Genomic DNA, 17,093 nt, shown 5'->3' on the forward strand with positions numbered 1-17,093 from the left:
CTTGAAGCTAATGACACATGAACCAGAAGTGAAAAATCTGCTAATTAAATTGTGCTTATATGAATTATAACAAGGTAAGAGATTCAGTGTGGATTACAACACATACTCCACGTCCTGTACCAAACACCCATGTTCTCAAACTATTCAGTAAGTTATTACACCAACAAAATACAACTAATTAAATTTTGCCTTCTCCCATCAGGCAGAAAAGATGGCTCAAGTCATCATTACTTAAGACTTTTCATTCACTGCTAGCAAGTAAGCAATGCTAGAACACACATCACAGCCCAGCCGATTTAGACAGGCTCAGAACTGAAGAGCAGGCAAACTCAGTACAACCTAAGGAAAAAGAACATTAACAACAGGATATAGTTAGCAATTTCCAGTAATTTTCTATTTTAAAAAATGGGATTTTTTTTACAGATGCTAATATGTTGGAGTTCCAGCCTGCTAAAAGTTATTGATCTCTCACTTTGAAACTACACGTGGTTTCCATTTACATAAACCCTCTTTTTAAACACAGTCCCACATGATATCCCTCAGAAAGTCCCACTGCTGAGCTGGTTTCTACAAAATGCTTTCCAGCAACTGATTACATAATTTTGACTTTAAAACTTTATAAGGTATCTGAGTTTGCTATCCTACAATGAGTTCAAGGGAACTTTCATTTAATATTGAAGAGGAGTTTCACGATCTAGACAGCAATGGGATTTACTCAGATTTAGTTCAGTAACCAGGACTTGAGAACTAAAGATCCAAATGAATTAATTTTATCAATCTGCAACGCAACAAAACAAATCAAAGCAATATGCTGACAAAAAAGACAGAGATCCTGAAGTATAACAGACATTTCTGGAGTTGAAGAGGAGTAGTTGCAATTTAGATATTATTCTCCTTTAAGATAACCAAAATTGCTTTAAAATTTAAGTTTGAAAAGGACATCCAAGATAGATGAGAAACAGTCTAGGTGGAATAGAAATGTTTGTGGTTGCAATAAGCTTTGTGTTTGTGAACATGTGTAAGGCAACTCACGGGTGCAAACAAGGAATGAAACAAATACTGAAAACTTTTTAAGTAATTTGATTCATCCCTTCTCTTGACACACTTCTGCTTATAATCTCATCTGATTTTAAGCAAGGGAGGAAGCAGAAACATAACTCTTTAAAAACACTTTTTTATTAATACTTTCAGACAGGCTGATTCCTATCAGCCAGTGCAGTTACTAGGTGTAATCACTTACAGTTAGGCTTTATGTTAATTACCTTAGGTTTACAGTGCTTCTTCGGGAATACTTCTTTTAGTCTGTCATGCAGCTTAAGGCAGAAAAAATGCAATTAATTGCAGTGAGGAGATTATTGGGTCAAAAAAATCAATGAAATAAAGAGGAAATTGCAGTTTCCTCTACCACCTCAGTGAAAATCGTTTTGAGGCAGGACTCCAGCATCACCTGAGGCACATCTCTTGGTCAGGCACAGCACACTATGAACTGTGGCAATAGGTTGTGGACCTATGGGCTAAGACTGGTGGGTACATACACCCAGAGACCTTCAAGCTGTTTGTCAGGACACAAATCACTGTTCAAATTACTTGAGTTTGACATACTTGCACTAAAAAAATAGTTCTAAGTTTAATGTGATTAAGCAGCATTTTAATTAAATTTAGAACAAAAAATACACAAAAAATAGCTTTATTAAAGCTTTTATTAAATTACTAAAATTTCTTCAGATGTACTATATACACAGTTGTTTTTTTTGTGTGAGATACCCATCACTCCTAAACACTCTGTGTCCCATAAAATATTAATTGCAGTTAACAGAGCAACTCTTTCTGGCTTCCATGTCATAATTTTCATGTCAGGAGCTACTTGTTGAGATGAAAAACATCTCTTTTCCATTACAGAATTAGCAGACCTTATCCTGCTACCTACTTAGTATTCATAGATAGGTGGGGGAAAATACACCTTTCTGCTTTAGTTCCTGCTGAAGTGAATCAGTCTACAGAAAATACTCTCTTTCCAGTTACTAAACCAGAACTAATCCAATCATTAGTTTGTAAAACCTTGCTTGAAAGTACCTGTACTGCAGTAACAGGGGTAGGAGGACAACAAAATAAAAAATCAGCCATTTCCTTTCTGAGAAAGCTACGTGTGGGCACAATGTAACAAATGGGTTTTCACTGAGCATTGTACGAAATTCACAAGAAACAAATAAGTAATTTAAATACATATATAAAGTTAGTAACACACTATAAACAAATACCTTAAAATAACAAGCATTCAGAATTGTGTTTAATATATTAATATTTTTTTTAGTATCCTGTTTCATTCACACCAAAAAGCAAGCAGTAATAACACTAAAGCTCAAAGAAATCATCTATATCATTTGGCAACAACATAGCAGCTTTTACTGTAAGTTCTTAGAGCCCACCTTCCGCGTACAGTCTATATCATTCAACTTATTTATTGTCAACAGTCACATACATCCCACTGCTGCAGAAAGAAAAAAAGCACAGGTTACAAGTTCTGCCGGTGTACCTTAATTGATTAAGTACAGATCTACCTGTTGATAACAGTCTCTAAATTTTTGCCTATGTGATTTCATGTACAAACAACTTCATTCCCAGTTATTATCAGTCAGGTTTCAGCATGGTCTAACAAGTAACAGCACAACAGTCAGTCCCAACCAAGCTGAGGCTCTTCTCTTTTGGAGGGAGGAATGGATCTTCAAGCAACAAACTGCACCTGAAGATCCCAACTCTTCCTCCAACGGCAGAAGAGCCACAACTCATACCAAGGCCTGGCAATAGCGTCAGTCTCACTACAGCAGAGCAATCCCAGTTCAGTGGGACAGACAGCAACTGCCAGCCCAGCCCTGTCCCTCTCCCAGCTCACGGCAGGCACCAAGGCTCGATCACTTTGTCCTATCACACTATCTCAGTTAAGACAAAGTCACCAAGACAAAATGCTTTTCCCCATCTCCCAACAATGACTGCAGTTCTGTGAAGACTAAGTGTAACATATGGGAAATAAAAATCCAAATGCTTTAGATTTTGAAAGACAAAATCTTGAGGCTAGACAAGAGTCCAATTTAAAGAGAATTCACTGTTTATAAACATTCTGTGTGCACAGATGGATTACATCTACTAATCTAAACAAGTAGAAAATTACCACAGAACATATTACATAAAGATGAAGAACAAAATCAAGACTATGCAGAGAAATTAAGACATTTAAATTACAATTCAGTGGCCTATCTTTGTGACTACAGCCTTCTTTTCCAGAGTTTGTCTCAGGCAGACAAGCACAAACAGCTCAGTAAGCTCCTTCAGTCTAGTGTCCTACTGGACTACCGCTAATGATCTCTGTTATCTGTAATTTATTACTGTTACAGTGAAATACAAAAGTCATATAAGCAGCATAAGTGAACTCCTAATAAGGAGCTGTACTATCCACTAATGCCCACATCCATCCCAACTTTAAATAACAAATGTCTGTAGAAAGTCAAAAGACCCTTCAAATAAAAGCTGATTATCCAACTTGTTATCAAACTCAGTATATTTACTGAATGCAGACTCAGTAAAATAAAATGAAAAAATATTTTCATTAATATTTTAGAGTGATGAGGGGAGAGGGAGAGAAGAATAATTTGCTAGACAGAGAACACACATACAAGTATTTACAATACTCCCTGTCCTGTAAAGATAGATGGCAAAAGGCAGGGTGAGGGGAGAGGTAATAATCTCTTTGTCACTTCAACTATTAATTTGGGAGTAGCTGCTCATAGCTAAGTGAGAAGAAAAAGGTATTACTGACATGGCCAAAGCAGCATTAACAGTACAAGCTAGAAGAAAACTGTCAACCGAATTTAAATGCCACACCACTATCTCTGCATAGTCAACAGCCTGAAAGCTCTGCCTCTAATTCAGCAGTTTTGTTTTTAAGATCCATGCAGTAACCATCATGCTTAACACTGACATGAGCAGGAAAAACAAGATAACATGTTATAACAATCCACCTGAACAAACAGCTTCATGTTAATGCAGTATTTTAAAACTGCACAATAGTTACAGATGGAAACAGCTTCTTTAGACCTGAAAATTAAGTCAGAAAATGGACTTTTGGTTAGCAACTAATCAATTTTTTTTAACTGTGGGTGAGATCTGGCACTAAAATTGAGGCCTAAGAGTTGAAAAAAAGTACACACATGCATGCTAGCTTGCCCTATGATTTATGTACACTCACTTGATTTAAGATATCTCTGCAAGTAACTGCAAACTAAAATAAATGAGTCACAATTTCCTATTTAAGCTTCTGTTTTTTGAAAGCACCTTAAATTTTGCTGTTCAAGCTAAGAAAAAAAGCTTCCACATGGAACATACACAGCAGATTACAGCCAATAGCAAAAAAAATGATGTGACAAAATGAATACACTCCTAGAATAATGAAAAAATCAGAAGAGATGTAGTGTAGGACTATCCTAGGAGATACCACAGAACAAGTAGCAGAGCCTACTAAAAGGAGAGAAAATCAGGGACAAAAAAGATTGCCCATAAAACTTATTGCAAAATAACTGAGGATACAGGGATAATGACAGGTACTTCTTTAGCTACCTATATATATATATAGGTGTATATATATATATAGGCATATATATATATACACCTACAGAACATACAATATTCTGAATGTTTCAAAGTATAGGGTGGAAATCTTTCAAATGAGCAACCTTATGACAAGTTCCGTATGTCCACTACTGTTCATTTTCCAAATCTCTTCAGAAGATCCTCCAAGACACCTGGGAGCAACCACCTTCAAAGACAGGGACACCAAGCACCAAATGGTGCCGAGCAATGGCTGAGAGCTCCTACATTTATCATTCTTATACAATAAAGGTCATATCGGGGGCATCGGAAAGGTATAATCCAGGGAGACATATAATTTCACATTCTAAAACAGATGTCAGTAACAAACTTCTAGACATTACAGTTACATTAAACTTTTATAAAAAGTTTTTGGTTCAATAATACTATTTTCAGCTGCCTAACTGAAGAAAAATATTAAAAATTACCTCGGAGGTTTGTGATACTGGCATAGGAAGTCAAATCTGTCATCTGGCACAGGTACTCGACTCTCGTTTGGATCAATAGTACAGAAAGGAAAATTTTCCGCTGCTGCTTGACTCTTTGTTAACACATTGAAAAACGTCGATTTCCTATAAATGACATACAAACGTTCTTAAAGTAGTTCAATTCAGAAGCATTTAAAAGTACTGGATTAAACCACATCTTGTTGTAACCCAAAGCGATACTGAGCTTTCCATTTACTTCCACAGCAGTGACCATTCCCCTGATTCTAGCAGAAGACACATGCATCTGAAATGCCCCACTGAAACCCAGTGATGTTTACCTCTCTTCCCTATCCTTTAGAACTCCCCTAAGTAAGTACATTGCATACACATGTAAGAAAAAAAAAAATTAAGTCAAAAGCAATGCACAGCCCTACTGGCTATTTCTCACTTTCTTCAAGTACAGTGAGACACTAGTAAAGATGCTTGAAACTTTTTTTTTTAACCAGTTTTGCCATGACTCACCCTTTCCACAAGTATATTGTTCCTTCAGATTTATTTGCATTGTAACACCATTTCAGTGTCTAAGCAATAAAAGTCAACAATGAAAAGAGAAAAAAAGTGGCACAGAAAGCAAACCATATCAGTTAATCAATTACAAATAATCTTTTGTGCATAGGAAGACACAGCTATACCTTACCACACTATTTTCATCCTTGTTAAATAACAAGCCTACGAGTACTCTACCAGGGGGAAGAAAAGGGAACACTTTCCCTTAAACCAAGTAACAGATTATCTTGTTAGCTGGCATTTATTAAGAGCGATATTCTTGATTTATTAACTCACAAATCTTCTACAATAAATATTCAGGTTGTTGTGTTTTTCAGAGCTGCTCTGTGTACAGCCAACATGCTCAAAAGTCGCTAACAATTTTCTTTCAAAGTTACATCATAATATAATCGAAAATACTATTTATCCCCACTGACATGCAGTACAATGCTACGGCTAATTAGTTCCTTTATGGAGTACATCTTGGCTACACCCTGAAAAACAGAACAAATTATAATGAAAACATAAGAAAATAATGCTTCCAGCTTTAAGACACGCACAAAAGTTTGGCTTTTAAACTGTTTAAGATTTAAAGACTGAGAATGCTGAGACCCTCTCTTAGTAAACAGGATACACAAACTAATACCGAAAAGTTTTACATGTACATCCTCCAGGTGATCAATTCATCCTCCTTTTCAAGTACAACTCCTGTGAGGAGCCATAACAAATACAGATGAGAAGCATGACAGAAATCAATTATTAGCATTCCGTCATCTCTTCCAAACTGTCACTTAGGTTTGTCTTACTACAAACTCTGAAGAAGTTTCAAGAAAGTACCCTCCACCGCTAATGGCACCGAATGAATAACCCCTTCCTGTGCACATAACCCCAAAATATAAAAGGAATTTGCTGTGCACGTGTGCCTAAGTATTTGCATGAAAGCATGCATTAGACATACACAACAGTGGAAGTAGGGAAATGCAAAGGCCATAGCGTTTTATAAAACTCAGCAATTACTAAGACTTTTCCTTTCTTTAAAACCTTCACTATTATCTTGTCCAGACTTGTACACGCCTGCCTATCACTGCCAGTTTTGCGTCGCTCCACCTGCAAGCACTCCCAGCTAAATAAAGATGGAAGTCCATCACGGAGCAGCAAGACTTGTGTCCCTCAGCTCGTACCCGCATCTGTTTGCACCCAGACAGCGCCTCAGGTCCTGCCCCGGCGTAGGGGCAAACGCGGGGACAGCGAGGAGCCTCCCCGCCCGTTCCCGAACACCTACCCCACGTTCGGCAGCCCGACGATCCCGATCTTCAGGGACGTCCCGAACCTTCCGATAATCGGGTGCGACTTAACGCCGTCGCCTCCCTTTTTCGGGGGCATCTGCAAACACAGAGGGTACACTGAGCTCCCCGCGACAGCCCCGCGCACCCTCCACGCCCCGTCCCCTCCCGGCACGGCGCAGCGGCCCAGCCGGGGCCTGCGCCTCCGGGAAGCCGAGGGGGGACACCCGCGCGGCGGCGGGGCCCGGGGGCGCGGCGGGGGGGGGCGGCCGAGCGGGGCTCCCTGCGGCCGGGCGCTGCGGCCGTGCCCGAGGTTCCGGCTCACCTCGGCGCGGAGCCGCCTCGGAGCAACGGCGCCAGCGGCCCCTCGCACGCGGACGCGCCGGCGGAAGGGGCGGGGCCGCCGCGGGGCAAAGGTCGCGCCGGGTGGGGGGGGCCAAGCCCCGGCCCCGCCCGGCACAGCGCGGCCCGCGGAAGTGCGGAGCGCCCGCAGTAATATGACTAAGTACAACGTTGAGAACTACGCCACGTACAGTCTTTCCTTAAAACAGTTCAGGGGACGGCAACTCTACCATCTCCGTGGGCAGTCCATTCCAATGTCTAATCACCCTTTCTGCGAAGAAATTCCTCCTAATGTCCAGCCTGAACCTCCCCTGGCACAGCTGAAGAAGACCATATCCTCTAATCCTGTCACTGGGTGGCTGGGAGGAAAGGCTGACCCTTCCAGAGAGTTGTAGAGAGTGATAAGGTCACCGCTGAGCCTCCTCCAGGCTAAGGTCCTGTTTACCAATGCATTAATCCTGCACCAGAGCAGGAGGCGCTGGAATATGAAATGCCCAACGCCCAGAGAAGTGCCATAGGCTTTTTGGATTCAAAGGAGCGCTGGCGTTTAGGCACACCACTAGATTCTTGTGCACGCTTATCTAGATTAAAAGGTGTATGGTCAGGAGGAGACCCTTGTGTATACATTGTGATTATTTACAACAATTTACATGGCAAATTAATAAACTAATCTAGGAATAAATTAGGTTATGAAAAAGAGATGAAACATTTAAAATCTATGAAAAATTAATTGCAGAACATGTTACAGAAGTCAGATCAGGACTCTTCAAAAAATTAGGCATTTTCTTTAACTCAGGCTCTGCTTCTCTGAACCATTAAAGACAGGCACCATCAAGTGTTGCCTGCTAAGAAAATTGAAGGAGAGAAGGCAGTAAAAGCTATTCTTATAGCATGCCCTATTTTAAGTCCATAAGATAAAATTCTCTAAACTTGAAAAACACCAGAGTGAAGGAGTCAAGGTGAGAGTATCATCAGATATATATCATCTCAATCACAAAGGAATATAATATTGAACATATTCTTAATTTTTTTAAAGAAAGGACACTTTTACTAAGCCTAATTTGAAATTATACATAAAAATGTCTGTTACAACTTTCATATTTCAGTGACATGAGATTTTTTGCAACAGTAATATTGAGGAAGAGAATGCTGTACCTGCTAAAAGTTTTTCTATTAGTATAATGATAATAACAGTTCTTGCTGGTAATGTATTTGTGTGGTCTTTCTGTTGTCTTAAAAGCTATCACTATACTTAAGAGGGGAAAAAAGTATTTCTAGTTCAGATTCAGATACAGTTACTTAGCTCTTGAATAAAGCTAATGGATTACTACACCAAACATTCAGTAAAATTGAAATTAACATAAATTATTTATAAATAAATTCAGCACAGACCCTGCATCCTTCATATCTGTAAATTACAGTCTTCGATAGCCAAATTTAGTTTCCTTTTCAGGAACAAAATAAAAAACACAATAGTTTTCCATCCTTCTAAAGTTCAAGACACTACTTGTCCTGAAAGTCACGTTTTGCAAGACTATTTCACAGCAACAGTACAGGGTGGATCTTCCTACCTCTATTACTATGGCCACAAACTTTCTGAAAGTCTACTTTTGTAGAGCTTTTCTGCTTATTAAATTTTCCCACAATCCAAACATTTAATCAGATAATTTTGTTGTTCAATCTAGGCACAATAGTTCTCAGTAGATGAACTTTTTGTCTTCTTAAAATAAAAATACTTTATTTATCAGTTTGTAAGCACAATACAGGCATAAGACATAAGCAGTTTGATGCATGAAGTAAAGAAGTGTATGTATATGTTTCTGTATATATACAGACGCAAATAATAAAGTCTACTATAGGTATAATTCTGATTTTAGCTGTTGGGGAAAAAAGCTGAACTGGAAGAGAAAAAGAAATTAAAATCCTGCCTACTTTTGTTGCTGTACTTCAGTGTGACTATATATGGTACCAAAGTCAGCGATGTGTGTGCAAAAATGTGCAAGTTTGAATATAAGTTTTTAATTTATGCTCTTCATTTAACATAATGTTAACATAATGGCCTGCTTCTCCCCTCCCCCTCTCCCCATCAATAGTTCCTATATCTAACTTAGTTAGCATGGCCACTTCACTAAATGCAGGTACAGGACTTCAAAGCATTTGATTCCTTCAGCTAGAAGTCAATTCATGGCCATCTAACACTTCATCTTACATGCTTTTGATTTCAAGTTGCTTTTAAAGTCAAGGTTTGCCTTTTTTGGCTGAATTTTCTATCCAAATCTGTCATAATGCTGAAAAACTCATTTTAAACTGGCATACATAGTTTAAACCATCATAATCTTGACCATATTACATACAAAACATGTTTTATAAGTTTAACAGAAAAAAACACAAACATCTAGAAAGCAATCATCTCAATGTCAACTCTCCAACACTGAAGTACTGCAGAAATACAGCTTATTGTACAGCTGGATCACGTGCAGAAGCCAAACAGCCCTGGAGCAACTCTACCTGATTAAAAGCAATGTTTAAGGGACAGTAATAAAACAGTTTGTTGTTTCTGCCACCAACAGTCTTTGCTTTCTGCTGCCCAGAACATATATTTACAGCAAAGTCACCGTTAACTGCAAAAATAAGTGGTTTGTAGAACTGAAAGAATAAAGACAGAGCCCCTGATCCTTGCTGTGACCAGGTAATATTCAGTGCAGCCCAGGGGGTGAGAAGAACACAGCTGCTTTTGTAAACCCCAGCTTGGAATTACCCAGGTCCCTGCCACTTGAAGGGAGCCAGATGACTCCCGGTAATAAATACACTCAGTACTAAAAGGAAACACTACTCAAGGGCATGGTCTAAACTAAATGGTGTTCATTGAGTTCTGTGAAGTTTAAAGGTAGTCATCACACAGCTGAACTGTGCTTGAATACAATATTTTTAAACTTTATATTTTATAGGGTTCAATAGTGTTTGTTCTTCTAGCTGTGGATTCGGCTGGTTTCACAGAGAATCTAAACTTACTTCATTCTTTATACACTTTCATTCATAGTACCCTTTGCATTTTATATTTGCACGTTTTCATTCTTTTGTATAGTGGTAACTGTCCTTCTTTTAATGCTTAACAGATTGTTAATGGTGTTAGTGCAGCTCCAAAGATGGTTAGGACTGCTGTGATGGTGTAAAGCATCTCTCTCACTTTTTTCTGTGGCATCCCAGACTTTGTCAGTCTAGAAGCATCTAGTGCTAGTTCAGTCTGATCTGCCACATATTATTAGTATTTCTAGACCATAACTCTGGAAATATCAGCTGAATTTCGTAACTTTAACATGGACAATATCAAAGGCATAATGCATACTGAGATGTTCATAGTGAGAACAGTGAAAGAGATTCACTTACAAGGAAGGAGAAAGCCAAGAAAAGAGAGCTTCTACAGTAGGACAAATTACCAGTGAATTAATAATATTTCAGTTCAAGAATGACAGGTCTACTTTAAACATTTCAGTACCTTAGCAAAATGAGAGTACCATTATAAAATAAAGATATTTTTATGATTAATACTAATAAAAACAGAGAAAAATATTAAATTGGGACTGATCACAAGGTGAGCAATACTAGGGGTTTTTTAGGCCTCCAAGAGGCTAGGACCATTCTAGCATGACCTTTTTTTTCAACAAATAAACCATATGACATGAAAGAACTGTTAAAAGAAAATTAATGGCAGCGGTCTAAGAAAAAGATGTAGATTTCACTTTATTTAATATTGCAGATGGTAGCACTGAATTGTGTATTAATCAAGTTGCTTAATAGCTGAACAACAAACCATGAAAAAGGAACACAAGTATTACATACTTCTCATGCCTTGAAGGGTATTATTGAACATGAAAGAAGATCCTCTAATTTATAAGTAGGGAGACTTCTGTCTCTGAATTTGGACTATACCTGTGTACTTCAAAAAAAAGAAAGCAAACAAAAATTCAAAACCAGCCCACCCTGCAAGAATGAGGACTAGGAATTAACCTACAGAAGGACTTATTCTTGAATCACTTTTTTGCAATCTTTGAGCAATGTTCAGCAGCCTGGGAGACACCGGCAAGAAAGAAACCTTAGGGAAAATAAAATTACTTTTCTGTAAATGTCTCTAAATTCTACATTTTTTGTGAGGTACAAGTTTGAACTTACAACATCAAAAGCTGAAGTGATGTAAGTTTTGGCATTTAATGTAGGTTTTTAAATGTGTGTGATTAAATGTCTATGCAAGAATAGTAGATTCTTGCTAGCTTTCAAAGACATTTCATCTTTCTCTTCTAGGGCACAAAAATGTTTGTGATGCAACTTCTTAGGATAGATAGAATGATGTCATTTATTGAACGAAGCAGAAAAATGTTTTGAGAGATCTGGACAGTTGAACTTAAAAAAAACATGATCTCAGGAAAAAAGCCACAAATCCACTCATTCTGGAACTAATGCAGATTGAGCAGTTACATTCTAGCTGGATAAGATACATTCTATTTTGATGGAAGAACAAAATTACATACCTAAAAAAGTATGTTAGTTAGGTGATAATGATACATTTTATGCACTACATATTTGCAAAATGACTGTAAAATGAAAGCCAAACAAAATATTGAAGGACATCATGCAGCAATTCTGGAAGTCTTCTAAATGTTTTCCGTTTTGTATTTATTCTAACGCTTAACTTCAGATTGTAAAGTAATTTATAACCTGCAAAGTTCAGATAAAAGGGATTAATAATAGTCATCTACATTTCTAGAGGCCTAGAAAAAGAGTTACTTTTGGGAAATAGTTAGGAAACTACTTGCAAAATAGCAAAGAATTCTTTATGCTCTGGAAAATCTGCAACCTTTACCAGGTCATCCAGAGTATTCACAAAAATTGCATGTATGGCTGGATGTGAAGCCTGGTACACAAAAAGGGGTAGGACATGTTCCTCTGGGTTTATTCATTAAAGCCCCAAAGCACATCAGCCCAAGAGAGATGGTAACAGGGATACACACTACACCTTCAAGATGGGATTGCCATGGAAAATTTCAAGAGTTTACAACTGCAGTCAGCTAGTTTTGCCTCATGAAGCTATATTGTTTAGCATGAACAGATGAGTTCAATATACATCAGTCAATTCAGAAACACTGTCATAGGTAACACTGCACCCCTAGAGAAGGTGGGGTGACAGTTTCTGTTCTACATTAGCATTACAGTAACCTCTGTAAATACAGTGGAGATTTATTCTATACAATGCTTCAGTTTACATTTAAATAATAGCATACTGCTGATACTGCATTCTTGTGGTTATAAGAATCCAATCATTTCTTCCTCATAACTCAGCTATTATATTACAAAAATCCAATAAAGTCAATTTAAAACTCGGATCACATATTTATTTATTTATTTATTTATTTATTTATTTAATTTCATGGTAGTGTTCTTATTTATAAGAAAAAGTCACAATGCAATTATGCCTCACTTGTGTGTTCAGGAGAGGACCTCTTAGCTACTTTGTAATTTTGTAATTCTCTACTTGGAAAAGCTTAGCTCAGCAAAGCTTCACTCAACACCAATGTTTTCCCCATAATTTACTTACAAAGTTGTTCCTAACTTTCTATTCTCAAATGTGCAGTACTCTTGCCTGTAAACGTGGGATTTGCCATATTTTAACTTAAGAAACAATCTGTATATGCACACTATTGGTGCTGCAAGCATAAACCAAGAGTGCACAGCAATTGCAGAAACCCTGGCAATCCTCATTTCTCAAGGTGCCTTGTCACAGTAGCCTTGCACCCACCATCATCCGGCAGCAGCTGTTCAGGTGCCAGTGCACCTGATACAAACCTCTTCAGCAGTCAGCTTTGCAGTGTATCCCATGCCCTGTTGTCCTAAAGGAGAGTTACATTCACGTCTGTATCAGAAAGAGATCACTCTCCTGCCCTGCTAGTTGCTGGTCTGGAGGATGCACACAGCAGAACAGGGATCCAGCAAGTGCTTGCTGAGCAGCCAAAGCTTGAGAACACCTCTGCAGAGGAGTTTGGGAAAGACAATGAAACCCTATTACCAAACACTAAGAAATTACTTATCAAGTGGTAAAGATTACTATCACCATATTAAGAAATAATACATGATCATAGAAATTCTGTTGCCTCACAATTGTAATATTTTTGTGGGTGCAACCAAAGTTTGACTTAACAGCGTGACTGCTTGGACAGAGATTTCACTAGGGATTTCACAACCCAAATAAATTCTGGAGAGGGATTTTCAGCCAGAGTTTAACTACTGGCTGCCACTATGTAATTTCTGCCCCAATGAAGAAACACAAGAGTATGGCCTACCACAAATAACTGTTTTTCTGCCAAACCTAGTCTACATAATTTTTACACTTATTCCATTATTTTATATCCCAGTCTCCCTTTTAAACCAAAACCTTGCCCTACAAAGTATTTTTATTCCTCTCAATAGCTTTATTTAGATCATCACATCTTTACTACAATGTAAGAGAAAGGTTTATGCATTGGCAGCAAGCACATTGAGAACCCTAAAGTAGAGAACTACTGCTGATCAGCTGTGGGAAGGCACTGAAATAACATCAGTGACCTGCTATGAGAAGAAAGATGTGGCCACTCTTATGACAAATGAAAAAGCCTTTAATAGTTTAATTTTTTACGTAAGTGAAACAGATTGATAGTGTCTCTCTCTTTGTGACACTGAAATTTTGCCTGTCACAACAAACGTTCATAGGAAAGAGCAATTTTTATAGGAAAAGGTGCTCACTTGCTCTGCTCTTCTGCTCAAGATTTTACAGTATTTGACATGCCAGTCACAATTTACAGGACTCCTGACAACATCATCCAAGAACTTACACATTGGTGTTGGTCTTTTTTAAAAATCAGGTTTTTAAAGTGTGACCCTTTGTTTCTAAACATAGGCTATCTGATGAGAAGTGAATACAGTTGTCAGCTGGTGGGGCAAAACTTTTTAATGTCAAGAATACAAGAATCTCTGAAAGATCCACAGCCTATACTCATGGCTGTGTAATACGAGTGGGCAGCTTAAGTAATTTAGGAAGAAAAGTTTATTTCCTGACTGCACAGAGCTTTGACTGTCAACTTACATGTAACAGTTATTGTTTTTTTCACTTCAAGGTGGGCAATAACATTTCCTTGCGCATTATATAAACCTAAAATGGAACATATTATTAAGGATTTGAGGTATCTAGCTCTTTTAGACTGCTTAAAAAAAACGAGTCAAAGACAGCTACTTGAAGTTATACAAGATCCCTTTAAGATATTTGTGGAACATTGGACATGAGAAAATACTCTTCTTTGATTATTTTCCTAAATATCTCTTCTATGAACCATCCTTTTATAATAAATGCGCGTGCTGATAAATCTCAAAAAAGAACTATAGAAATATTAATTATGTTGTGATTGTTTATCGTTTTTCCCATAATAACATCTTTTGTGTATTCTGTTCATTTTTGGGAAGGTCTTATGATCTAATCTCCAACCTATTTAAAAGAAAATGCTTTGTGTGCCATTTTGTACTCATGGTCATTTGGAGTTCTATTTCAGTTTCATTAATATTGATGGAACTTGTCTCTGCACTCATTCTCAGCAGATTCTTTGAAATTAATCTTCAGCATTTACTGTGATTTGTTTCTGTTTTCTGCTTCATCCCAGAATCCAGCTCTTCTCTAGTTAATTTTGTTTTCTTTATTTTTATCCACTTGCTGTGACGGTTCTACTACTTGTGCCACTGTGGTGTGTCAGTCCCTTTATGGGATCCCTGTTTCGTCTCTGCCTTTCACTGTGATTTTCCATCATTATAGGCCTCTTGAATAAAAATGTAGCCCTTGTTTCTGACAAAGTCCATGTTCCTTTTCTTTCTGTGTGATTTTCCATCATTATGGTTCTTAAATTTCTTGAATAATGATATATACTATGAACAAATGCATGAAGCAGTAATGGCTTCATCAGTGTTTTCTAAAATATATCTGCAGCTTTTAGAGCATTCAGTGCTACAGCAGAGTCTGTGCCATGTTTTGCAAAAGCATGATTTTTAAAGTGTATTTTGTAGGCTATTGATGACTGTGCTGCTCTGCATTAAAAATTTGCCTTCTTCCAAATATTATTTACTTCTCAGGATAGTGGTTTCAAAAAGATAGTTGAGGAATAGGTATTAGCATTGAACATCTTTGTTTAAAATGGTAAAAACATAAACCCTTTGTGACATTTACAGTAATACCACTATGTTACGGGACTAACAGAATTCTTGTTAGGAGTTTTATATGAAAGATGTATGAACAGATGCCAGAGTTCTTACTAAATCAAATCAACATTTTTATTTGAATTAGCATATCTTAATAAACAAATAATCAGAATAAACGTTTTAAAAGTATACCTGCAAAAATATGATAAAAGTTGTACTTCAGTACTAATTAGTTACATTAGTTATATCAAATCCATGATGAAAACCAAAAGTGTAAAGACATTTAAACATCAGTTCACCAATTTGAACAATGGAAATATTTAATATGCCATAATGTAAATTGGAGTAAAAATAGGAATCAAAATATTCTAAAATATTTCCTACCTTATTTGATAGTAGTGGCAGAGTAACTTAGTCCACAAAGTGCTTTAGTGGTTTTAAAAGGGGGAAAAATATTAATTACAAAACACTAACCAAGTATGTCAGTGATTTCAGCATTACTTTTTTTTTTTTTTTTATTAACATACTCTGTAGAACTATATCCATTAGTATTTCATTTTGGATAACAGATGGAAATCTTGAAGGTCTTAAGGATCTGGAGAGGTTTGCAAAAGTAGACCATCAATTCCAAAAACATTTATAACAGTATTTACAATTGGCTACAGTCTCTCCCACCAAAATAAATGTGTCTTGTGGTATTAATTAGAGGAAATCTGGTTCCTATGTGTCCTGCTTCCTTCCATTTGAAACACAAGTATTGAAATTCCTTGAAGTTCTTCTCTAAGGAAGCCAAGTGAGAAATGTACCTGTTGGTGGCTCCAGCTAACCGCCCAGGGGCTGGAAACACTGTCCCCTTCTCACCAGGGCAGCTGGTGGCCTGGAGCAGGTGAGCCATCCACAGAACTCCAACCAGGCACAAAGGGTGACAGCAAGACCAGTGGGAACAAGTTCACCATAATACCCGAGCAAAAAGAGCAAAGCAGGTTTGGCAATGGCAACCAAGATTAGCCAGAAATCATTCACTGCCAGAAAAATCAGTAGTGACAAAACAGGTGTGTGGTCAAGCCAGGTAGCCAAGTGACAACAGACTGGAGATTAGACCACGTGATCTTCACAGGTCACAGAACTAGGAGCTGGCACACCTGCAACCTCACATCTGAGTGTGAACATACCTCTCAACAGACAAGAAGCCCCCAGTGGGAATGTCCCACAGGCCTATTTCACAGCATCTGATCCCAGGTGACAGTACTGCCCCGAGCACAGGCAGCCAAGCTCCTCAACAGGTGGACAAAGGTTGTCATGACATAAGTGACCCCTTATGCTTCACTCAGGGTCCTGACTCAAGCAGCTTTCAATAATTGGCACTCCTTACCTTGGTGCCTTGATACAACTGAGAATGCTTGTATGTCCCTCTCAGTTTATCTTCCAAAGAGTCAATAACTGTTTAATAATTTTTGTATTAATGATTTCTTCTTACTCCATTTCCTTACAGTATGAGCATAGTGCCCCGGTGACAGCTATTTAGCTGCGCTGTTGGTTCAGTGAAAAGCCTTGGGAAGATCGCTAATTTATGATATGTATCTGCCAAATGATGATCCCACTTCAATTTTCTTCCCTCACAGTGTTTTGTAGATTGGAATGCGTAGGT

At 37.9% G+C, this 17,093-nt stretch overlaps 1 protein-coding gene across 1 annotated transcript in view; it reads right to left on the reverse strand.

The window, feature by feature from the left end:
* The window catches only part of OLA1 (Obg like ATPase 1), a 94,849-nt gene extending 87,519 nt beyond the window's left edge, over window positions 1–7,330 (reverse strand). The window contains exons 1-3 of the mRNA XM_005519809.3: window positions 7,221–7,330; window positions 6,895–6,995; window positions 5,067–5,210 (exon numbers count right to left, since the gene is read on the reverse strand). Coding sequence (XP_005519866.1) covers window positions 5,067–5,210; window positions 6,895–6,995 — 245 coding nt within the window. The 5' untranslated portion in view covers window positions 7,221–7,330. The remainder of the gene's footprint in view (window positions 1–5,066; window positions 5,211–6,894; window positions 6,996–7,220) is intronic.
* Window positions 7,331–17,093: the final 9,763 nt, after the last annotated feature.

This window comes from Pseudopodoces humilis, chromosome 8 (assembly GCF_049639895.1).
Source record: "Pseudopodoces humilis isolate 2021_Gansu_Grassland_sample_001 chromosome 8, ASM4963989v1, whole genome shotgun sequence".
In the NCBI taxonomy this organism is placed as follows: domain Eukaryota; kingdom Metazoa; phylum Chordata; class Aves; order Passeriformes; family Paridae; genus Pseudopodoces; species Pseudopodoces humilis.